This window comes from Schistocerca piceifrons, chromosome 6, assembly GCF_021461385.2.
Source record: "Schistocerca piceifrons isolate TAMUIC-IGC-003096 chromosome 6, iqSchPice1.1, whole genome shotgun sequence".
Classification (NCBI taxonomy): Eukaryota; Metazoa; Arthropoda; class Insecta; order Orthoptera; family Acrididae; genus Schistocerca; species Schistocerca piceifrons.
The window spans coordinates 586779945-586805182 of NC_060143.1; the positions used below are offsets into that span (position 1 = coordinate 586779945).

General features: G+C 39.3%; 1 protein-coding gene across 1 annotated transcript in view; it reads left to right on the top strand.

Annotated features, from left to right (window-relative positions):
- LOC124802689 overlaps positions 1 to 22625 on the top strand; it is a 139371-nt gene extending 116746 nt beyond the window's left edge. Inside the window, exons 5-6 of the mRNA XM_047263627.1 lie at positions 11360 to 12676; positions 22057 to 22625. Of these exons, the coding sequence (XP_047119583.1) occupies positions 11360 to 12676; positions 22057 to 22305 (1566 nt within the window). The 3' untranslated portion in view covers positions 22306 to 22625. The remainder of the gene's footprint in view (positions 1 to 11359; positions 12677 to 22056) is intronic.
- The last annotated feature ends 2613 nt before the right edge of the window (positions 22626 to 25238 follow it).

Genomic DNA, 25238 nt, shown 5'->3' on the forward strand with positions numbered 1-25238 from the left:
TATTGAATATTTCAAGCAAGTTGTAAGTTATTTCAACACTCTGAAATTTTATAAAGTCTGCCTGAATATTTGAACAGTTTTGTTCAGACTGTACTTCATTGCAGATAACTGAAACATCTATGAAAAGTCTGAGATTACTATTAATATTGTCCACAAGATGATTAATGTACAAAGTGAACAGCAAGGGCCCAATATACTTCCTTGGGATGTATTCAAAGGTACTGCTACATCTCTCAATGACACTCTATCCAAAACAAGATGGTGTGTCCTCCCTACCAAGAAATGCTCATTCCAGTCACATATTTTGTCTGATACCACATATGATCATGCCTTTGATAATAAACATAGGTGTGTTACTGAGTCAAAAGTTTTCTGAAATAGAGACTGTTGCCCATCTACTGACTGCCTCGATTCATGGCTTTCAGGATGCCGTGTGAGAAAAGTAACAGTTAGGTTTCGCATGATCTATGTTATTGAAACCCATGTTGGTTGGAATGGATGACAGTCTGAGATATCTTACTATGTTTCAGCTCAGAATAAGTTCTAAGGTTCTATAACAAGTCAGTGTCAATGATATTGGATGGCAGCTCTGTGGCTCACTCCTGCTTTCCTTCCTGTAGAGAGGTGTGATCTGTGCTTTCTTTCAGTTACTGGGATGCTATTTTGTTAAAGAGATCTGTGATAGATTACAGTTAGTAGAGAGGTGAACTCCTTTGCAAATGGGTTATATAATCTGACGACTCCAATGGACCCAAGAGATTTGATTAGTTTCAATGATTTCACCTGTTTCTGAATACCACTGGCACTAATATCTATTTCACTAAATGTTTTTTCAGTGTGTGACAAATCTGCTTCCTTCTGCATAAGCCTTTTCTGTTCTTCTTGATAACTGTACTGGCTTCAAAACTGGGTGATATATGTTAGTTCTACTAATAGTCTATAGCAGTATTGTGTTCAATACCAGAGGTAGATTTAAAACACTTTAATTATGCTCTTGGTGTAAATTATTCACTGATATGGCCAGTTTTGGGTCTCATAGATAGTTTGAATCAAAGAAAAGTAGATTTTTACCTACTACACTAGTTCATAGTATTAAATTGTCCCAGTGCAGTAATCACACAACATGGTCCAGTACATCAAAATGATACAGATGAGATAAAAATTCAGTGTATCAGTTCATCAGATCACTGTCCTTGCATGCATTTAAGGAACTTGACACAATTAAGATAGTGGACAGAAATAATCCATAAGTCTGTCAACACTACCCTGCTAACCAGTTGTTCATAGGAGTCAATAATCACTGTGCTCTTCTAAGTTCTCACTCATAATTAATTAGTAATTATTTCACAGAAATCATAAATTAAACCCATGAGTGAAGAAAATGGCTTGTATGCAATACATGTAAATATTTCAGAATTTTGGTTATCAGACTACAGCACAGTGCTCACAAGAAGAGACATAGATACTGCTCCCTTTACTCTCCACTGCAGACTGCCTGACCTCAGGTGTGCTAGGTCTATAAGCAGTTTCACCTATGAACAATGTTTTACACTATTCATTATTGATGGCAATCATCTTAAATAAAATATTTTACGACCCTCAAAATTCCAATTAGTGCTAGTGAATATTCTGCTACTGTAGTCATTGACAACTTTGATGCAATGCTGTACATCAAATTGAACATAAAAATATGTCAACAAAATTATAATGCCAAAGATCAGAACCTAACAGTAATTTTGACATAATTTGTAACTGAAGTTAGCAGTGGTCTGAAGCTTCAATGTTAATTGATTTCGAAGATAATTAGTTTCAGATAATTTTAGATACCTACTTGATGGAAGAATTGGAGATATGTGGTGGAAGAATTGGAGATATGTGGTGGAAGAATTGGAGATATGTGGTGGAAGAATTGGAGATATGTGGTGGAAGAATTGGAGACATGTGGTGGAAGAATTGGAGACATGTGGTGGAAGAATTGGAGACATGTGGTGGAAGAATTGGAGACATGTGGTGGAAGAATTGGAGACATGTGGTGGAAGAATTGGAGACATGTGGTGGAAGAATTGGAGACATGTGGTGGAAGAATTGGAGACATGTGGTGGAAGAATTGGAGACATGTGGTGGAAGAATTGGAGACATGTGGTGGAAGAATTGGAGACATGTGGTGGAAGAATTGGAGACATGTGGTGGAAGAATTGGAGACATGTGGTGGAAGAATTGGAGACATGTGGTGGAAGAATTGGAGACATGTGGTGGAAGAATTGGAGACATGTGGTGGAAGAATTGGAGACATGTGGTGGAAGAATTGGAGACATGTGGTGGAAGAATTGGAGACATGTGGTGGAAGAATTGGAGACATGTGGTGGAAGAATTGGAGACATGTGGTGGAAGAATTGGAGACATGTGGTGGAAGAATTGGAGACATGTGGTGGAAGAATTGGAGACATGTGGTGGAAGAATTGGAGACATGTGGTGGAAGAATTGGAGACATGTGGTGGAAGAATTGTGGAGACATGTGGTGGAAGAATTGTGGAGACATGTGGTGGAAGAATTGTGGAGACATGTGGTGGAAGAATTGTGGAGACATGTGGTGGAAGAATTGTGGAGACATGTGGTGGAAGAATTGTGGAGACATGTGGTGGAAGAATTGTGGAGACATGTGGTGGAAGAATTGTGGAGACATGTGGTGGAAGAATTGTGGAGACATGTGGTGGAAGAATTGTGGAGACATGTGGTGGAAGAATTGTGGAGACATGTGGTGGAAGAATTGTGGAGACATGTGGTGGAAGAATTGTGGAGACATGTGGTGGAAGAATTGTGGAGACATGTGGTGGAAGAATTGTGGAGACATGTGGTGGAAGAATTGTGGAGACATGTGGTGGAAGAATTGTGGAGACATGTGGTGGAAGAATTGTGGAGACATGTGGTGGAAGAATTGTGGAGACATGTGGTGGAAGAATTGTGGAGACATGTGGTGGAAGAATTGTGGAGACATGTGGTGGAAGAATTGTGGAGACATGTGGTGGAAGAATTGTGGAGACATGTGGTGGAAGAATTGTGGAGACATGTGGTGGAAGAATTGTGGAGACATGTGGTGGAAGAATTGTGGAGACATGTGGTGGAAGAATTGTGGAGACATGTGGTGGAAGAATTGTGGAGACATGTGGTGGAAGAATTGTGGAGACATGTGGTGGAAGAATTGTGGAGACATGTGGTGGAAGAATTGTGGAGACATGTGGTGGAAGAATTGTGGAGACATGTGGTGGAAGAATTGTGGAGACATGTGGTGGAAGAATTGTGGAGACATGTGGTGGAAGAATTGTGGAGACATGTGGTGGAAGAATTGTGGAGACATGTGGTGGAAGAATTGTGGAGACATGTGGTGGAAGAATTGTGGAGACATGTGGTGGAAGAATTGTGGAGACATGTGGTGGAAGAATTGTGGAGACATGTGGTGGAAGAATTGTGGAGACATGTGGTGGAAGAATTGTGGAGACATGTGGTGGAAGAATTGTGGAGACATGTGGTGGAAGAATTGGAGACATGTGGTGGAAGAATTGGAGACATATATTTTCAAATGGTAGGCATTCATATGTCAAAATAAGTTTCCTGCCGCTCACTAAAAATGTAAGATCATACACACAGCAGATGAGAGTGGATACTCAACTTGCTTCAGCTCAAGTGGGGTGAGAATTAAATTTGGGCATTACTCTTCGGCTTTCCTTTGTAAGGGAACATATGAAAACAGAGATAAGCATTTCTGCTTTTGCTTTGCAACTTGCAATTTCAGTTGCTGTCTTGTCTGTGAGAGACTGGACACTAACTTTGGTGCTACTAACAGCCTTTATATGTGACCACAATTTCTTTGGGTTTGGTGAAAGATGATTTGAGAATATTCTGCTACAGTAATCATTGACAGCTTCATGCATTGCTCTCTTGACTGCTAAATCTGTTTCATTCAGCCTCTCCCTATAGCCCTATGCTTTGTTTAATACCTGTTATGTAGTAGTCTCTGTTTCCTTATAAGATTCTTTACAGTGACTGTACAACATGGAGGTTCTCTCCCATTATGGATGTTGTACTGGGTACACATCAATCCAGTGCATGGTGAACTGCTCTTTTAAATTTTAGCATTAGTTCATCTAATTGCTCCTGTCCTGAGTTAAACATTTATAGTTCCTCGTTGAGGTATGACAATGTTTCTTAGTCCAGTTTGCTGACCATATCTATCTTCCTTTCTGCTTGTTTTAGTTGCTCTTCATGTTTTGGTATTCATTATGGCTGCAATTGCCTCATGGTCACTGATACCAGTTTGTGTAGGCTCCCTCAGAGAGGTCAGGTCAGGTCAGGTCAATTTGTTGGCAGTAGTTTCCAGAGAAGGCATTTAGTAATGTGCCGTAGGATGTCTTGCCACACCCACCTCTAACAAACTGAAATCATATCAATTGGCTGACTGATCATCAGTGTCCTCCAATGTCCACAGCTCGTGGTCTAGTGGATAGTGTTGCTGCCTCTGGATCACGGTGTCCTGGGTTCAATTTCCAGCTGGCTTAGGGATTTTCTCTGTGCGGGGAGTGGGTGTTTGTGTTGTCCTCATCATTTTATCATCATCATTTGTGATTTTGGCTAGAGTGGACTGTGAAAAATATTGGACTGTAAAAATTGGGACTTTGTACAGGTGCTGATGACTGCACAGTTGAGTGCCCCACAAACCAAACAACATCAGTGTCCTCCAATGATAACACTATGATTAAGGAACTTAAATACAAGCAATAACACACTCCCTGTATGATTAATGCATATATCTTTTAACTCTGGTTGATAATGAAACCATGTTAAGCAGTAATGTACTTACTTCTCATTAGATTGATTTACAACCAAATATAAATGCCAAGATTTCATACTTGCATTTTTGATTTGATAGTAAGATTATGTACTCTGGTTAAAACTGTAAATTTTCCAGCCATCCTATACCCAGATAAGACCTTCTATGATCTGCTGTAATGAGTAAGGTGTGTGAGTACAAAGACAGAGAGACTAGAGACTGCTTCATTGACTGTAAGAGACTAGCTCATAACCTTCATATTTACATACAAAATAAAAGTATAAATCAAAAATATTTGGCTTGAATGCTGCTAGGCTAGCTCTTAAGACTCTAGAAATAACTTACAAGGAAGACAAAACATAAGTTTGAGTACCATAAAGCAGACCTCAGTGGAAAGTGGGAGTAGTTTAAAATGCAGCCACATTGGTACCTGAGAGAATTATTTAAGGTCATGACCAGTAAACATACCTTGAGCCTTTTGTTCAGTTAGAAATGGTCTGAATTAAAGCCTGTAAGAATAATAAGAATATTACAAAGTGTAGATACTGAACAAAACTTGCCAATATGGGAATATATGAAATGTTATGGCGTAGCTTAAATTAACTGTATGTTGACATTTCCAGTCACAGAAGTGAACTTCTGTGGCAGTTTGTTGGTCTACCAATATTGGCCACAATATTAACAGGAGACCTTTTTTAAATTTTTTCCATGCCTGACTTTCTAGCTTCCCCTTATTTACTTGTTTATTTGTTTATTTATTTCTTTAATCTCCTAAACCATTACACTCTGCTGTTGTAAAAAAAAATTTGATGGTTTACACAGTAGAAAGCTTTCAAGATACCACAAAAATACCTACTAGAGAAATTTTTTCCATTATAGGCTTCATTATTAAAAGAGAATATTCCTTGGTCAGTACAAAAACCAGAATGAAACCAAAACTGACCATTGTTGAGGCTATTGTGGCTTTTGATATGGTTGACAATCTGTGAAGGTCCATTGCTTCATCCACAGTTCCTTTACAGCTCACCTTCTCTGCTGCTGTCAGAAAATATTTCATTATTTCTGCAACCATTTAAGATTATTTAATTTCTACTTGTGATGTGTTTCATGTTTTTCTTTTTTGTCAGTTTTCCCTCTTTAGCACACTCTAAATTGGTTTTTGTTGTGTTTCTGACGTTTCAGTTTATATTAATGCACATACTCTTGATTTCTTTAAAGTGCTACAGTAAAGTCTGTAGTGTTGCTGTTTCTTGGGTCATTACAAGTTTTGAGATGTCTGTACAGCAAACCCTTTGTTCTGCAGAATGCTTTTATTCCTGCAGTGACCAATGTTTTCTTGTCAGTGATTATAGGTCTCTTTGTAATTATTTATTGGGAAAGGTAGCTTCAAAGACACACATTAATTCATTTAAGAATTATAATACTTTTTATTTACATCTGTTTCACCGAAAACTATACTTTAGTCTCTCTTGCAGACTATAGTTGTATCCTCACTTACTATTCCAAAAGATTTCCAAGAATGCACAGACTGATGTCAGTGAGTGTAGAAAACTGCTGTCATGATCAGTAAGGGCACTTAAAATTGGACATACCATGATAGAGATTACTCTCGATTTAGATAAGTCAATTGTCAGAGATTCACAGTTATTATTAACCACAGCCAGAAAATCTACTAGAGTCATCTGTTTAAAAGACTCAAGTAGATGCTCTAAATCTACTTTCCTGTTGATCTCATTTAGAAAATTTACATTAAAATCATCTGTAATTATTAAATTCTTGGACTTCGAACACAGTTGGATAGAAGGAGATATAGTTGCCTCACGAACACATTCAGGTTCCTAACTTACTACTGTCAACATAAATGTAATGGGAAAAAAGGATGAGTCTGCAATGAGAATCATGTGCTAGCAATTAGTTTGGCCAACTAAAGAATAAAAGGTTACCAAACCCCGGGTTCCTGGGTTTGATTCCCGGTGGGGTCAAGAATTTTCTGTCTTGTGATGACTGGGTGTTGTGTGATGTCCTTAGGTTAGTTAGGTTTAAGTAGTTCTAAGTTCTAGGGGACTGATGACCATAGATGTTAAGTCCCATAGTGCTCAGAGCCATTTGGTTACCAAACAACTTGGACAGTAATTTAAACTTGTATACTGCATTTTCAGATTGGGTTAGAAATTTGCATCTTGCACAAAAAATTTAATAAATCAAAGAATTCAAAACAAAGGTAACATCCAGTAGAAAATATGGGCTTTCTCAGCTTTACAGAAAATATTAGTGTTCAGCATCCACACATGAAACGTTAAGATTTCTGCCAGAGCTGCAGGTACAGTTCTGCCATCAAATTCGCAGCAAGCTGTTCAGTTCATGGTATAACATCAAATAAGATTTGTATCTATACTTACTTTAATTATTTTACTAATGTAACACGGAAATAATCAGTGAAAGAAGCTGTAATGAGATAGTGTTAACTCTGTTGAAATTAAATATTTAATGTTAATCTCTATGCAGTGTAACATAAGTGTGTTTTGTTACTAACCTAAAACCGTATCGTGTGTGTGCTTTGTTTTGTCTTTTTTTTCCCCACTGCAGTAGGTCATGGGCCCAGTCTGTGGTTCAAGAAAGTGAATGATGTAACTTTGCATTATGTGAGGCCAGAAATGCTTTAGCATGTGTTGTGCAATGCCTTCAGTTTGTGTTGTGAACAAGTGAAAAATTACTGCACATTCTCATGTTGAATTTTTACAGCTGTAAATTTGGGTACCATGAGGCTGCATTAGATTCCTGTGATATTGAGAAACTGAGTGGGACTGAAAAGCAGACCATATGGAAGATTTCAGAAAGACACTTATTAGGTGTGTCAGATGGCACATTAAAAGTATATACAAAAACCGGCGGCTTTGCCAGTGTATGACATAAACGTAAACTGATGCTATAGATGTGGTATCTGTTCTTTTGAACATGTCTGAAAGAAGAGACCATTTTAATGACATTAGTTGCCAGTGGCCACCGATTTAAATCAATGGGGAAAGTTAAATCAATGCACATGGGCAGCTGATGTTTTTAATTCCTCTGTGTCTTGGTTCATGGTGGCTGCTGACTCGAAATGGTCTCTGGAGCGTCTCTTCACCGCATTGCATTTGCTTCATTACAGATGCCACACCACGTTTTAACTCATACAGGAATGGGTAAAATGCCATGTGTAATGAAAATAAGTCAGTGGTCCTACATCAATAGTGTGTGGTTAAGTTGAGAGTTTGGGTCTGACAGGAGTCGTACTAGGATAGCCCATGCAGTTGCAATTACCATTGTGTCTGGATGGTGCAGTGGTCAGTACATCTGCCTGGTAAGTGGGAGACCATGGTTCAAATTCTGGTCCAGAACAAATTTTCAACTTTACCGATTGATTGAAATCAATGCCCACTGGCAGCTAATGTCATTAATTCATTTGTGTCTTGAGAAATAGGTGTTTAATGCTGTGCTAAGAGCTTGGGACAAGGTTGATTGTGTAGCAAGTCATATCATTGCCGGAATTGTCATGGCATTGCTGGTAGAGTTTGAGTGAGTGAGTGACAAGCTACATGCCGTGTTTGAACAGAAAACAAAGCAATCTGCACACTCTTTGAGCCAGAATTGCCTTTTCCCAGGCAATCAGGCAATGAGAGGGTGACACAGCTTGATCATTTTGATAACTTAGTTCTTTGAATGCAGCAACTCAGTTTGAAACCTGATAAAACATTAATGGTGTGACTACTTGACATACTGCCTGACAGCTATATGAAAGTCTAAGGCAGTCATGGTGGACAAGGTCTGAAAATCAACAGACACTAAAACATTTAATGGACACGTTACCATCTAATGAGTCATCTTGCTTATCATTGAGCGGAATGAGATGAGTGAGTTGCACTCTTTGCTACCAAAAAAAACCTTAAGAAATGAAAAATGCAGATGGTACCACTAGCAGGAATGTTACTTCATCAAATAATTATGAAAAGAGAATAGACAAAAAGGAGTGAAATGTTTTGGTTGTGGTATACCTAGCCATATTAAAAGAAGTACAGAACTATAAAAAAAAAACAAAAAAAAGTCCATAACCAAAATAAAAGTGAGCTGAATAAAAAGGCTTTCATTGCTGAAGTAAGGAGTTCAGAATTGATAGAGGACTCATGGATCATTGGTTGTGGAGCAACATATCACATTTTATAAAAAAATTGAGGGGTATACGTAGTTTACTAAATTTGCAAAACCACTTCAGCTCTGCATGAGCAATGATTTGGCAATGAAAACACTAGGAAAAGGGGCTGCCTATGTATTTTGAAGGTTTTTTTTATGTAGAATGGAATTTATGCTATATGGATATTGTTTTGTGTACTGCAGATGGGAGAAAAAATCTTTTTCCTGTATCATCTGCTATGGACAATAGATTACTTCTATTTATTAAAAGACAAGTGAGTTCCAAAACAAGGGCATAGTAAAGCATGTAGCATATTCAATGGAAACTTATTGAAGATGATTATTCAAGTAAAAAAAATTCGTTCTTGTAACCCTGGAGTAAATCTTGCATGAAAGGAATACCTGCAAATTTGGCATGAACACTTGGGTCATATGAACAAATGTCATATCCAACAATTCTCGAAACAGTGTGGTGCTGAAGGCTTTGGTGAAGAATATTGTCAGTCTTCTGTTACAGTGAAGTAGCATTGCAGCAGTTTTCAGTCACAATAGTAGTGTGCCACACAACCTGGAGAAGTGTGGACCTATGGAGTATAGATCACTTGGTAGAGGTGAATATTTTTCTGCTTTACTTGTGATTTTTCAAGATTATGCATAGCATATTTTTTCAAGCAGAGGGCTGAGACTCCAGAGAAGATTGCATAAATGGTGAGCACTGTGAAGGATCTTTGGATCATTCACAAAAACATTTCAATGTAATGGTGAGTTAGAATTTGATGATACTGGAGTTAAAGATTAGATGACAATAAATCATATATAAGTGTTATACAACTCACAACTCATCATCACAAATCCTTATAACGCAGAGAAAAATGGATGTGCTGAGCATACCAACAGAACTGTTGTGGAACTAGCTCAAACCATATTGCTAGCTAAAGGTCTAAGTTTATGTGGACAGCAATGGCAAACACCAACAGAATACCTCATAGGGTGTTCTGTCACTCACATGTCTCTTACCATTTCTATTCAACAAACAGATGGCTGTGGTCATCACTGCTGCCCATAAAAACTTAGGCATACCCTTAGCTACCTGGTCTATCAAGAAGACTGCAGTGACAGGTTGACGGTAGTTCTATATGTTGACAATGGATTAATATCTGCAAGTATGAAAGATCCTGAAGTATTCCTAAGGGATATTCAAGAAGAGTGCAAGATTAAAGTTGAGGTAGTAGGATATTTCTTAAATATTAATATATCATGAGAATGGACCTATAGAGTTTAGTCAAGAAAGTTATACTAAAGACATTCTTCAGCCATTTAATGTGACAGAAGCAAATCCTGTGTCAGTTCCAGCTGAGCAATATCTACAGCTATGTGAGTTGAACAATGATAAACCAGTTAATGCTCCAAACTAAAAAGCAATTGGTGGTCTCATTTGGCTTGATAGTACAAGGTCTTGATGGACCATTAGGAGTGAGTTACGCATAAAAATTTTTAGAGAATCCTCAATAAAATCACTAGTCTTTGGTAAAAAGGATTCTGAAGTATATAAAAAGGTCATTGTCATTGAGTGTGAAGTATGATGCTAGCCAGACAAACAGAAGGCTGAAACGTATACTGATGCTGATTTAGTGAAACAGCAACTCGACACTCAGTGAAGTGATTGCAAGATTTATTGGAGCAGCAGTTACCTAGGCTACTGAGTGGAAACAGTGCATATAACTGTCAACAACAGAGTCAGAACATGTGACTGCCAGTGGAGTGCCAAGAATAGGAATATGGCTATCCAAGATCTATAAAGAAATTTAACTTCTGTTCCTGCTCGTCTTTTTGATAATGCCCATGCCATGGAACTGGCTAAAAAACCTGAATTTCATGAGACATAAACATATTGATGTTTTCATGCACTATATTCCTGAAAAAATTAAATGCAGAAATATAGACATTAAGGTTGTACCAGGCAATAAGAAAGTTGCAGACATTATCACCAAATGAATGCCATGTGTCCACCATCAGTATTTAAAATCATTAATTGGAATATATTAATCTCTATGCAGTGTAGCACATGTCTGTCATTCACTGCTGTGCTAAGATATGCCTTCTTGTAGCAAACAAATTTTTTTGTGCTTTATATTGTGCCCTTTCATGCTAAAATTTCTGAAATTTCTGAAATTCAGTTTTCCAAATAATTACTACCAGCATAATTATCATTGTCTCTAGCATAATCATATGGTGAATGTTTCAGTAGCATGACACTGTGCTGTAATTATAATAATTCATACATATTTTTCTATACCAATGGTACACTCTCAGAATTAAATAATTGGTGTGGAAACATAAAAACTACTATTTGCCTGTGGTTTTCAGGGTTCTCTTCTGCACAATACCAGTTACACTGAAGCAGTGCCAGCAGAACATCCGTTCGTTAGGAACCATCTACAGGAAAATGACGATGATTCTGTCAAATTGAAAACTGACATTCACAGCCTATCTGACAGTACATATCATGGGAGTAGTCTTTATGGCTCTGGTAGACATAAAAGACATGCAGTAAGCTCAAGAGAGAATATACCCAACTATGGTACTCCAGGAACATATGCACATTTCTTTAACACTCTGGGAATAAATCCAAATATACCTTCACTGCAGTGGCTCTCACAGTATCTGCCATTTAGTCATCAAGGCAACCCATTAACTGATCAGCGTAACCAAGCCTTCTATGGCTGGAACCCCTTCCTTCAAGGCACACATTCTACAGTTCACCCGAACCCCCTGACCCCTGTAAAATTTCCTCAGAAAAATGATAAGCAGTTTGATAACAAAAATGGCCCTCATAACTCTGCTGAAAATGTACCAAACTCTGGTGGAGCCTTGTACAGTTATAATGGATACCCAAACACAAATTCTGGGAACTTTTACAATGGTAACAACTTACATGGGTCTAACATCAACAGTGGGAACCCACATGTCACTAGTAGTAATCCACAGTCTTTCGGGTGGAAGTACAAAATCCCTGGCCCGAACCAGAACTACCCTGGCCCGAACCAGAACTACCCTGGCCCGAACCAGAACTACCCTGGCCCGAACCAGAACTACCCTGGCCCGAACCAGAACTACCCTGGCCCGAACCAGAACTACCCTGGCCCGAACCAGAACTACCCTGGCCCGAACCAGAACTACCCTGGCCCGAACCAGAACTACCCTGGCCCGAACCAGAACTACCCTGGCCCGAACCAGAACTACCCTGGCCCGAACCAGAACTACCCTGGCCCGAACCAGAACTACCCTGGCCCGAACCAGAACTACCCTGGCCCGAACCAGAACTACCCTGGCCCGAACCAGAACTACCCTGGCCCGAACCAGAACTACCCTGGCCCGAACCAGAACTACCCTGGCCCGAACCAGAACTACCCTGGCCCGAACCAGAACTACCCTGGCCCGAACCAGAACTACCCTGGCCCGAACCAGAACTACCCTGGCCCGAACCAGAACTACCCTGGCCCGAACCAGAATCAAGAAAATGCAAACAAGGATGAGCATAAAAATCCATGGTCACCAACTGCTGCAACTAATACAGTGACACCTCTCTACACTGGAGGTGTCACAGGGCCACACACAAATGACAGTGCTCACTCCTGGCCACAGGATTCCAAAGAGAGTTCAGCTGAAGTGACACCAATTGATGTAAGTTCCTATGGTGAATGAATTTCACCTCACTATCTGACATTTCAGCTAGGGTGTTACTATGCATGTGGACTGAGAACATAGTCACTCTAAAACATGCCAGTACTTTCTGAGCAAAATATGCATTTTTTTCTAGAAGAAGACTATGCTCATTTCAGAGTAGTAATTGGTACTATTAATTAATGCACTATATAGTTTTAATTTTATAGACTCTATCATTTTTCATAACTTAATTTGCAAGTGTAATGGGAAGTCAAACAGAAACAAAATACATGGGAAAAAAATAAATGGATTGTTTGTTCTTTCAAAAGTAATCACCGTAACTGTTAACACATTTATCCTGCTGTGAGGCAAGACAGTCAATTCCTTCATGGAAAAATGTTTGTGGATGCCTACCTTTTTGTCCAAAGCAAATTAATGGCCACAAACATCTTTCTTCGGGGCACCAAAAGAATGGACACGGAGATTCTATGGAGGATGTGTAAGGGCTCCAGAGTGAAACTTCTGCAGTAAAGTCAAAACATTCTTGGCAACATGTGGGCACCCACATTTAGAAGTTTCACTGAGAAGCCCTTACACATCCTCCACACAGTCCCATCCTCTTCCCATGAGATTTCCATATTTTTGAAGCCTTTAAGAAAGAAGCTGCTGACTATCAATTTGCTTCAGATGACTGTGTACACTCCTGCATACAGCTGAGGTTCTGTAGGCAGCTGCAAACACTTGCCTGTGAAGCCATTAACAGTCTTGTCTCACAATGGGATAAATGTATTAACAGTGATAGTGATTACATTTGCAATAACAAAAAATTTACTCTTTTTGTACATTTTTCTTGTTTTCATTTGACTGCCCTTAAATAAGCCATAAATTAGAATTATATAGTGTGTGGCAGTCCCAGCCCTCTTAGCTAATCAAAAGCTGCAGCATCAATCAGTATTAAATGCTTCTGTAATTCTGATCTCTGCTTCCAGCAAAAATTGTTTACTATACATAATATCAGCAGTTAGTTTTTATAGATATTGGTACAAGGGATTGATATGTGACTCGAGGACATTATTTGTATGTGAGCACATAGAGCATTTTGCCTCTTGCATATTGATAGTCACATTAGTACATTAATGGTAAATCTCATAAGACTGTAGTTGAGCTGTGAAAGATAATTCTTAGCCAAGTTTGCACACACAGAAAAATTATTTAAAATCAGAGATTGTGCACTGTTTTTGCTACACACATTTGCTGATGTCCAGATAATAGTTTAAAATTTGGAAAGATGTGATAGTTCGCTGACAATAGTAAGTTGCGTTATTAATTCAAACAGCATATGTTGAGAGATTCTAAATAAATATTAATTTGTGAAGTAGGTGACATAGTCAAAAGAAATTTCGATTTGTTTTGAATTAATTTTGCATTTAATCAGTCACATCTTTGCTGACTTTGTCAAATGCATATTTAGTAAACTGATAGTGGGTGTTCTCAGTCTAATGTTTCTTTTGTCATAAATTTTGAGTGATATGTATGACATGGTCTGTCATTACTAAAACAGATCAGTTAGCAGCATGCATGTAACTGTAGCCATTCTGTGAATACCTAGTATTATTTTACAAATCTGAAAGGTATATAATGAACATTTGCTGAGATTGACAAGGGGAAGGCTTCAGGCATAGCCAACCGAATTGGCTCGTATTTGGCAGGTCACTTGTGTACAATCTGAAATGAAAGGCTCAAAGGTATTTTGATTTCTATTAAAATATGTGGTTGTGGACCCTATATATGATGAAAATGCTCAGTTTTCAGTCATCTTTATCCTGTGGATTTTGAGTTGAGTGTTATAAATTTTAAGTTCAGCTTTGTCAAAACTGTGAATGGCATTGCCACAGTGGTAACACCAGTTTCCACCAGATCACTGAAGTGCTGTCAGGCTTGGCTAGCATTCAACTGGGTGACCACACAGATCTGCTGAGTGCTGTTGGCAAATCAGGTGCACTCCACCCTTGTAAGGCCAAGTGAGGAGCTACTTGATTAAGAAACAGTGCCTTTGATCACAAAAACTGAAAACGGCCAGGAGAGTGGTGTGCTGACCTCGTGCCTCTCCATACCCGCATCCAGTGATACCTATCAGCTGAGGATGACACTGCAGTCACAGAACTGTCGGGCCTTCTGAGGACTGTTCAGATAGTTTTTCTCAAAATCAGAGGGGTATTGAGTCAAAATATCTTCATTTTAGGTTATACACAAGAGGTCCCATGTAAGAGCTCAATCAGTTGACCATGCCAGAGGCCTTTCTATTATGAGTATTTGGGACAATAATTATAACACCCTTGAGTTATCAGCTAACTGATTGCTGTTCACATTTGTGTACCATTTTTACACTTCTCAGGTTTCAATTCATTTGAATTTAATCTGGAGGGTTCAATAAACTGCTTCTACATTTTATCATCTTGATAGTTTGAGGCACAAGGGTGATTGTAAGACAGCTAGTACATTTGAGTATATCTGCCATGATTCTCCCTAGTGAAAGACCTTGAGAAGATAATGCTGATCACAGGTGGCTCTGGCAAAGACCCAACTGAGTAGCTGTGCATGATAGCACACTACTTCTGTTATAAGAGTAAGCATGTCAACACCAGGATAAAATTCACCAGGTGGATTAATGTCACTTCATCTACTAGCCAGTCTGGATATGGTTTGTAAATAGTTTCCCACATTTGACTAAGTGAATACTGGGCTGGCACCCATGCTCCACCTCAGTTACATACCTGCAAACATTTAGAAAATTTCCAAGGAAATTTTTGAAAATGTTCATACACTTTCATATTGGATAACAATAGACATACAAACAGGGTACACACATTCTGTCCTAGTGGAGGAAAATGGTGGCAATAGGAAGCACATCCACCACCTATCCTTCTCCCTCCCACTTCCCTACACTAATGTTGTCAAATCCAAAAATTAAAAATTGGAGCCATGCTTCCCATGAGTGCATTCAAGATTTATTTGTAACTATAGTCTCCAAAATATTAATTGGTGTACATGAAACTTAGTACAGGGTCCTTATATTTAATTTTACATCTGTGTGTACATCTATACTCTGCAAGATACCTTGTGGTATGTGTTGGAGCATACTTTGTGTACCACTTTCCTATTTTCCTGTTCCAATTAAGAATGTTTTTGTGGGAAGGATTGTTGATAAAGCTCAGTGTGAGCAGGAATATATTTTTACCTTAATAGTCATTCCACAAGGCAGATGTAGGTGGAAGCAATGTGTTTGTTGCCTCTTTTTAGGAACCCACTCTCACAGAAATGTATCAATAAACCACACCATCACATAGAAAATCTTGCCACATCTGCCAGAGGAGTTAGCTGGGATTCTTCTCATTGCCTACATATTAACTAAATGAATGTGTAATGAAATGCTCTGGCCTTATTTTGATCTTTTTCTCTTTTCTCCATGAATCCTGTATGGTAAGGAACTAAGACTGACAAGTAATATTAAAGTGTAATCAAATGAGGATTTTTGTAAGCTACCTCCTTCATCATTTAAGTAGCACTTCTGAGGATTCTTCCAATGAATCTGTCTGTCATGTACCTTAACAGTTGTACATGGTTATTCCTCTTCAAATTGTTATGCACACTTATTCCTAGATATTGTATGAATGTAATGTCTTCCAGTGACTGATCTGTAATCATATAATAATACAATAATTGGTATTTCTGCCTGTTCCTGCAAGACACATTACATTTTTTTATGTTCAAGGTCAACTGCAAATCCTGCCTTTGTCATTGGCGCCAACATTTTTCGATATCAGCTTCCGGCACACTGCTTGGTATTTACAGCAGAGCTCTTCACCCTGTATCAGGCCACGGAATACATCCAGCGACGTGACTTTCCAGTTGTGTCCTCTGCTCAGACTCTCTCAGCACCTTGAAAGTATGTGTGCACTGTACGCCGTCTATCCCTTAGTGAAACTGGTCCACAAAAACTGTCATTTGCTCACTCTCAATGTAGCCACTGTGATGTTTGTGGGTTCCTGGTCATGTCAGTCTGCCAGGAAATGAGGCTGCTGATGCTGCTGCCAAGGCTGCAGTCCTCATACCCCAGCCCATTAGTTCCTATAATCCTTGTGATGATCTCTGTGTTGCTGTCTGTCAGGAGGTGTTCTCACTTTGGCATTGCCATTGGTACTCCCCTCATGGGAATCAGCTCTGGATTCTTAAGCCTCTCCCTGCAGTTTGGATGACCACCTCTAAGCCCTCCCACTGTGAGGTCATCATTTTAACTCGGTTGCATATTGAGCACTGCCTTTTTAGCCATAGTCATTTGTTGAGGGGTCACTAACCCACCATTTAGTACACATTGCATCCAAGTTTTAACTGTCCACCATTTGCTGATGGTACGCCCATTTTTTTAATCGTTTATTTTCCCACTTGGGTTTGCCGCCTGAGTTATCAGCCATTTTAGAAAAGACGCTTTGGCTGTTGACCGCATTTTACTTTTGTATCCATCATAGAAATATGGCAAAGGCCATTTAATTTTCAGTTCTGGACCACTGTTTCTATATGGTGTCTTTTGTAGCCCTTTCTCCACATCCCTGTTTTAGCTGTCTTCTCTCACTTCAATTGGGATTGACGTATAGTAGTTTTAACTCCTCTGTCTATGTGTTCTATAGTTTCAACTTGGACACACATGACCCCAGTTGTTTTTGCACCCTAAAGCAAAACTAAGCAAAACTGCAAATCCCTGCGCAAAGTGCCAGACCTCTTGCTTTCTGACCACATAATTAGCCAAATGTTTTTGCTAATTCTTATTTTCCAACCATTTATCTATTGACACTTGCTTAATAATCTCCATTTCTTATTTGGACTAAATTTTGCTCAAATTTATTATTCAGATTCTGATTCCACTGGTACCATTAGATTGGATATAGATCAGATTAATTAGTAGTTTGCTTAATTAAAGTTAACACTACAACAAGATATGTGGAAGACTTTGTGAACTAACTGGCATAATTCTATAAGATTATACACACCAAAAGAAAGCCAAGCATTCCAACTTTACATGAAAGTTCTTCAAATTGTCAGAAACTAATTAACTGAAGGGATAATTATCATTTAAGTTTACAAACAGCCCAATTTTCCATTGTAGATTTCATTGTAACCTCTGTGAAATTCCAAATTTTTACTATTTGTTTGTTATTTTAATTTTTCTGCACAATAACTTACAGCATTGATTAATTAACTCACTAATTCTTATTTTAATGTAATACACCATGATTTTCAATATGGCATTCATACTTAGAAACAAGGGGATTCACATTCCTTAAGAATAGTAGTGTGCTTGTATTCTAAATTTTTGACCAGCAACATTTTCTGTAAGCCAGAATCACATTAGTTCTTGCAGTTCACTCAAAACCGTGAAATATAACACACCAAATTTTCAAAGTATAATACAAGAAATGTGTGTTCTTATGTCCTTTACACCATCCTATAAGTAGTTTGATGTCACCCAAAATTCTCAGTTTATGGCTACACATTGCTTTATGATTATCAAGGGTATGGTATCTTATTGTCATTAAAACTTGTAATTGTTGGTCTCAATTAAACTCATTGTGGACTGGATTAATTGAACTATGAAGTGTTAACTTCTCCAATAAAGTATTATTGTGCAGTGATGTGTGTGCACTGTCATTTTCTTGAGTAAACGTGAACTATGTTTTGGTCCACTTTGCCACTGTAATTGTGGCGCGCGCGCGCACACACACACACACACACACACACACACACACACACACACACACACACACGGGGTCAGTTCGGGTCGGGTGGGGGGGTTACATGAGGAGAAAGGTGAAAAGTCTACCCTGTAACACTTCTTTTGTTATTTCGTTGATTAGATGGTAGCACAGAACTGTCACTTGCCTTCTGCAAGTTAAGGAATACGGAATCAGTCTGCGTGCTGTTATAGACTGCTTCTGGTGTATTTTGGAATTTGTGTTGATTCATACAGAGGAGATTTCTATTCTCCAATAATGCTAAAATACACAAGCATAAAAAGTATTCCAAAATTCCACACAGGCAGATGTTGAAGATACAGGCCTACAGTTTTGTGCATTTATTGGACATCTTTTCTTAAAAATGGGTTGTCTTACACTTTTTCCAATCATTAGGAACACTTTGCACCTTCAGAGACCTCTGGCACACTGCTATCAGAAGAGGTGCAATATTCTTTTCTATACTGTGTTAGAATCATAATGGTTTTCCTCTTTCGAGCAATTTCAGTAGCTGTTTTTCCTCATGGTAACTTACTTTGATATATCATTTTGACATAAGTGCAAGAGTTAGAGGGAGAATCACATTCAATATACTCCCCCCCCCCCCCCTCCCACTGTCTCACTACTTTATGGTGAGTTTGTGTTTGGCTACCAAAGGGCTTAAGTCTTTGCAGCACCTGTTCCCTTTCCATGCTACATATCTATCCTCCCCCTATTCTTCTTCCTCTCCCTTGGGGAATGTGTCTGGGATATTTTTTAGGAATGTGTTCTGAACTTTAGGTAGCCTGGCATCAGAACAGTCCCTCATCTGTCTTTTCTTTCTTTCTTTCTTTCTTCATGCATCTTCTATCCTTTTTCTCTCTTCTTCTTCTTCTTCTTCTTCTCCCCCCCCCCCTCCTCCTATATGGCCCTAAAGACCTGCCCTTGCATTTGACATGTAACAGGTGACTAGGTAACACACAATTCCCAGCCCAAGGTCAACAAGTAGGGTTTGCATGTACCCCCTTGTACAGGCCTGGGCCAGAGGGGTGACTGACTGAGCTGTTACCTTCCCAAATTGACAGTTGGTCCTCTGTCAGGAGTTTGGGAGATGTAGTCAATCATATAAGGCAGGTGAGCCTCCCTCTGAGATGGGGCAGATCCTAGTTGAAGGAGCGCACCATCGGAGACGCTATCAGTCATGGGGATTTTTTCACAATAATGCAGTCATCATCTGTATACATCTACTAAACCTAAACAGAATGAGGCTAAAGATTCAAAGACTTTCCCAGCTGCACCTCGGTTCAGTGCGTTACCCCATACTGGTCTGTGCTTTGCTGCAGCTAATCCACTTATTATTCAGACAGGTGTTGATGCAATGCAGGCCCTGTGAAATTGTGCTCTTGTTTACATAAAAGGACTTAGCTTCTGGAGACCAATTTTGACTTTCAAGCCCAATAACTGCTTACAGCTTTGCTCCTCCATGGCATCCTGTTCGTGTTGAGGCCCTTTGTAAGTTCAATTCTTTGTGTGGTGTTATTGACAGTCAGCTACTTGATGGTCTGACTGAGGAAGAAATCCTGAATTACTTCTCTGATCAGTGTGTCACTGTAGTCCATCAGGTAATGAAAAAGACTGATGTATCCTTAGTACCTACATCACTCTTTTCCTCATGTTTCATTGAGTAGTGCTTTCATTGGAGATGAAGGCAGGCTATGATATCATGGTCCAGCCATACATTCCAAACCTGATGAATTGCTACCAGTGCCAACATTACAACCGCACTTGCATGTGCTGTCAAAACATGGCCAAATGTGTTATTTGCGGGTGATTGCCCACCTCTTTCTCCTCGCTGTATCAATTGTAATGGTGACCATGCCACCTCATCCCTTGAATATCCTGTGTATCTCAATGACCAGGCGGTCTAGGAGTTCCAGATGAAGGAAACCTTACCTTACTCTGTCACTTGTAAGTTGTTGGCTAGTTGAAAGCCCTGCATTTTTTCATCTGGCACTTACAGTACCATTCTTGCTATGCCTTGCTCCACAAAGGACATGGCCACACAGACTTGTGACTTCAAATTCAGCACTGCAGTTGTAAAATTTCCCAGTTCATGGTAGCATCCTTGTTTCTTTCTCCTACAGTGTGCAACAAGCCACCAAACCTTCGCCCCAGCTGCAAAATCACCTGCTACACAACCGGAAGGCTAGAAAGGACAGAAGGAATACTCCTGTGAACACTTTTCACATTCCTTGAGCTAACAAACATCAAATTCTTCATCCGCCAACTGCAAAGGCTCTAAGAAATGAGTCACTCCCCCCACTCAGAAATGCTCTTAAATGGTGTTGCCACCTGATACCCACAAGCAGCTGACCTACATTTCACCAGTGCACGCTACCTACTGTTTTTCTGCCCTGGAATTCACACGCCAACCCAGGGAGAATTCAGACACCTCTGTAGATCTTGTGGAACAGGATCCTCTAGCCTATGCGCACCATAGCAGTGAGTCTTCAAAGGCTGGTACTCAGTAGCAGCTGATGTGGCTACCCTTCATTTGCTCCCTCTTCCCCATTCCCTGCCATGACTCTCCTCCAATCAAATGTTTGCACATTAGATCCCACAACGAGGAATTATGGCTGCTCTTGGAATTGCAATGTCCATTTGTTTCCTTCCTCCAAGAAACAAAATTGTCTTCAGAACCACTTTGACGTCTTGCATTTCTTTCCGATCTGGTTTGACCCCTCCCCCCAAAGATGGAATTCCATCTCACGGGGGAACCACACTGCTCACCTGGTATGACAACCATAGCCAAACCAGCTCATTGAACACTCAACTGTAAGCTGTTGCAGTACATATTATTCTTCCTCACTTTATCCTTTCTCTTTGCATCCTCCAGTCATTTGCTATCATCGGTACATACTCCAGTTTATTGGTCAGTTCCCTCACTCCTTTTTCACTGTTTGATGACTTTAATGCACACTATCCCCTTTGGGGCTCTCTCAGAACTTATCAGTTTCATGCCCTCTTATGTGACCTTCTAAATCAACTCAACTTCTTAACACTGGAGCACCCACATTCCTTTCAGTCTACACACACACACACACACACACACACACACACACACACACACACACACACACACACACACACACACACACAATGTACTCAAGCAACCATTTTCTGAGCATTATGAGTTTGCTCACTCGTACCCCACATGTGTGTAAACCAAATTCACAGTCTTCTAATGCTGACTGGAGGCTTTATTCCTCCCTAGTGACCTTTGATGAACAGCATTTCCCCAGTTATGATGACCAGGTAGAGTACCGTATAAATGTTATCCTTACCACCGCAGAAAGTTCCATACCTTGCACTTAATCTGCACTGTGTCATGTCCTTGTCCCCTGGTGGACTGAGGTGTGCCGCAACATGATTTAGATTATATTAGATTAGATTTACTTTCATTCCAATTGATCTGCAGTGAGGAGTTCCTTCAAGATGTAGAACATGTTGCAGTCCTAATTTTTATTTAGAGAAGACACTTCGAGAGTACTACATTTTATGAGTATATTAACGATTTAGCCCTCTGCTTAGAGTATGTGCCAGTCAGTAAAGTAGCAAATCCCTTTGTTGCAGGGGGATGGTGGTGGACCACTCATGTGTCCCATCACCGACGACGACGGACGCTATGTTCAGGTTGGTATCGTGTCGTGGGGCATCGGCTGTGGAGGCAGCAGGACACCAGCAGTCTATGCCAGCTTATCCTATTTCAGAGACTGGATTGATAAGCAGTTAGAAGAAAATAAATTTATAAACATTGCCATACCACCACCAAGTGTGGATCAAGATGAAAGATTTAAAGAACCTAAGCCAACATGGGGATGAGGAAAGAGAACATTCTGAGCTTTAGAATACACCATAAAAAATATTTAAATGAAGATTTGGACATGGACTTCTTTTTCTTGGTTGTTCAGAAAGCCATAAGTTAGTATGCAGTAAAGACCTTAGTTTATTTATGCTCTGTAGAATATTTGTCATTAAATTGAATCATGGATTCACACAAACAGGAAACACAAATTTCACTACATATTTTAAGCCTTTTAACAATATACTGCCACGCATGTATTTATAAATTGTACTGTTACGGAATTTTTAATAATAAAAAGGAAGTTTGCATGTCACATAATAAAGGCATAAACACCATATTTCTTTGTATTGCATTTGTTAAAATAAGCAATCAGATGTGAGGGATTTGTGACTCACTAAACACATATCAACCTCCCTGTTCTAAGTAGCATATTCCAGAAAAACACAATTTTCAATAATAAAAGATATTGCCTTGTGACGTTCCTGTAGTTGCAAAGAGTATTGCTTCCTGCACATTGATATCTGTACTGTACTCAAACGAAAGTACTCACTTCAATTTTTTTATGCTAGTGGAACAAATGTGGGTATTATGAAGCTCCAGGTTTCATAATAATGAAATGAAGTTCAGCAGAAATTTTACAATGTTGTCAATGTTTAGGCACTGATGCCTATAAATCAGCTTAAAAGTGGTATAAAAAATCAAAATAAAACATACAGATTCTATGAACTCTTCAGCTGTCAAAGGGGCCCCTGACAAAAGTTAATATCACCAGCTGCAGTTCATTGCATATTGCTCATTGCTCTTTGCTCTTGGATGGAGAGTCCTTGGCAGATTTAGAAGTAAGTTCAGGCATGTTCCATGGAGCTGTGTTCAGGCTCTTGCTGTTGATCTTGTACATTAAGGACCTAGCAGGCAATGTAATTGCAACTTCAGACTTCTTGCAGATGCGGCATCTACCTGTAAAGAAGTAAATACATGTGATATAAATGTTTTTACAAGTAGTTTTTTCCCTAGGCTGTGTTTCATGGAAACTCGAAATTTAGTGTGGACATCAATGCAAGATGCTTTTAGTAGTTTCCACAATGAAACATTGTCTCAAAATATGGTAGAAAACCCAAAGAGATTGTAGTCATATGTAAAGTACACCAGTGGTAAAAAAAAAAAACCCAGTCAATACCATCACTGCGCGATAGCAATGGAAATGTTACCGATGATGGTGCCACTAAAGCAGAGTTACTAAATACAGTTTTCCGTAATTCCTTCATGAAAGAAGTAGTAAATATTCTAGAATTCAAAACCAGAACATCTGTTAGCATGAGTGACTTAAAAGTAGATATCTTAGGTGTTGCGAAACAACTCAAACCACTTAAGAAAGGCAAGTCTTCCTGTCCACATGGTACACCAATCAGGTTCCTTTCAGAGTATGCAGGCACAATAGCACCTTTCTTAGCAATCTTGTACAACTACTCACTTGATGAAAGGTCTGTTCCTAAAGGCTGGGAAGTAGCACAGGTCACACCAATATTCAAGAAAGGAAATAAGAGTAACCCATTGAATTACAGACCCATATCACTGACCTCAATTTGCAGTAGGATTTTGGAGCATATACTGTACTCAAACATTATGAATCCCCTTGAAGAAAATGACTTATTGATACATAACCAACACATTCAGAAAATATTGTTCTCGTGCAACACAGCTAGCTCTTTATTCCCATGAAGTAATGAGTGCTGTTGACAAGGGATCCAGATTGATTCCATATTCCTAGATTTCCAGAAGGCTTTTGGTACCGTTCCTCACAAGTGACTATTAATCAAACTGCATGCATATGGAGTATCAGCTCAGTTGTGTGACTGGATTTGTGATTTCCTCTCAGAGATCACAGTTTGTAGTGATAGATGGTAAATCATCGAGTGGAACAGAATTTTTCTGCAAGGTAGTGTCATAGGCCCTCTGCCGTTTCTGATTTACGTAAATGATCTAGGTGATAATCTGAGCAGCCCCCTTAGATTGTTTGCAGATGATGCTGTAATTTACCCTCTGCTAAAATCATCAGATGATCAATTCCAATTACAAAATGATCTAGAGATAATGTCTGTATGATGTGAAAAGTGGTAGTTGGCACTAAACAAAGAAAAGTGCGAAGTCATCCACATGGGTACTAAAAGAAATCCAATAAATTTTGGGTATACAATAAATCGCACAAATCTAAGGGCTGCCAATTCAACTAAATACCTAGGAATTACAATTATGAGCAACTTAAATTGGAAAGACCACATAGATAATATTGTGCGGAAGGCAAAACAGACTGTGCTTTGTTGGCAGAACACTTAGAAGATGCGACAAACCCACTAAAGAGACAGCCTACATTACACTTGTCCATCCTCTGCTGGGATATTGCTGTGCGTTGTGGGATGCTTGTCAGGTCAGATTGAAGAAGACATCAAAAAAGTGCAAGGGACAGCCCAATTCATGTTACTGCACAATAGGGGTCAGTGTGTCACTGATATGATATGTGAGTTGGGGTGGCACTAAATGAAACAAGGGTGGTTCTCTTTGTGGCTAGATCTATTTATGAAATTTCAATCACCAACTGTCTCTTCCGAATGCGAAAATATTTTGTTGGCACCCACCTACGTAGGGTGAAATGATCATCATAATAAAATAAGAGAAATCAGAGCTTGGACAGAAAAATTTAGGTGTTCCTTTTCCCATGCGCCATTATAGAGTGGAATGGTAGAGTAGTAGTAGTATGAAAATGGTTCGATGAACCCTCTGCCAGGCACTGAAGTGTGACTTGCAGAGTAACGATGTAGATGTAGACATGTAACCAATGCGTAGCATAAAATATACTATGCTCTGCATAGCAATATTGTAGGAAGTGTATAAAAGTGATGAAGCGACTGATGTGTACACAGAGCAACTTCTGGCTGTATGAAAAATGTGTAGG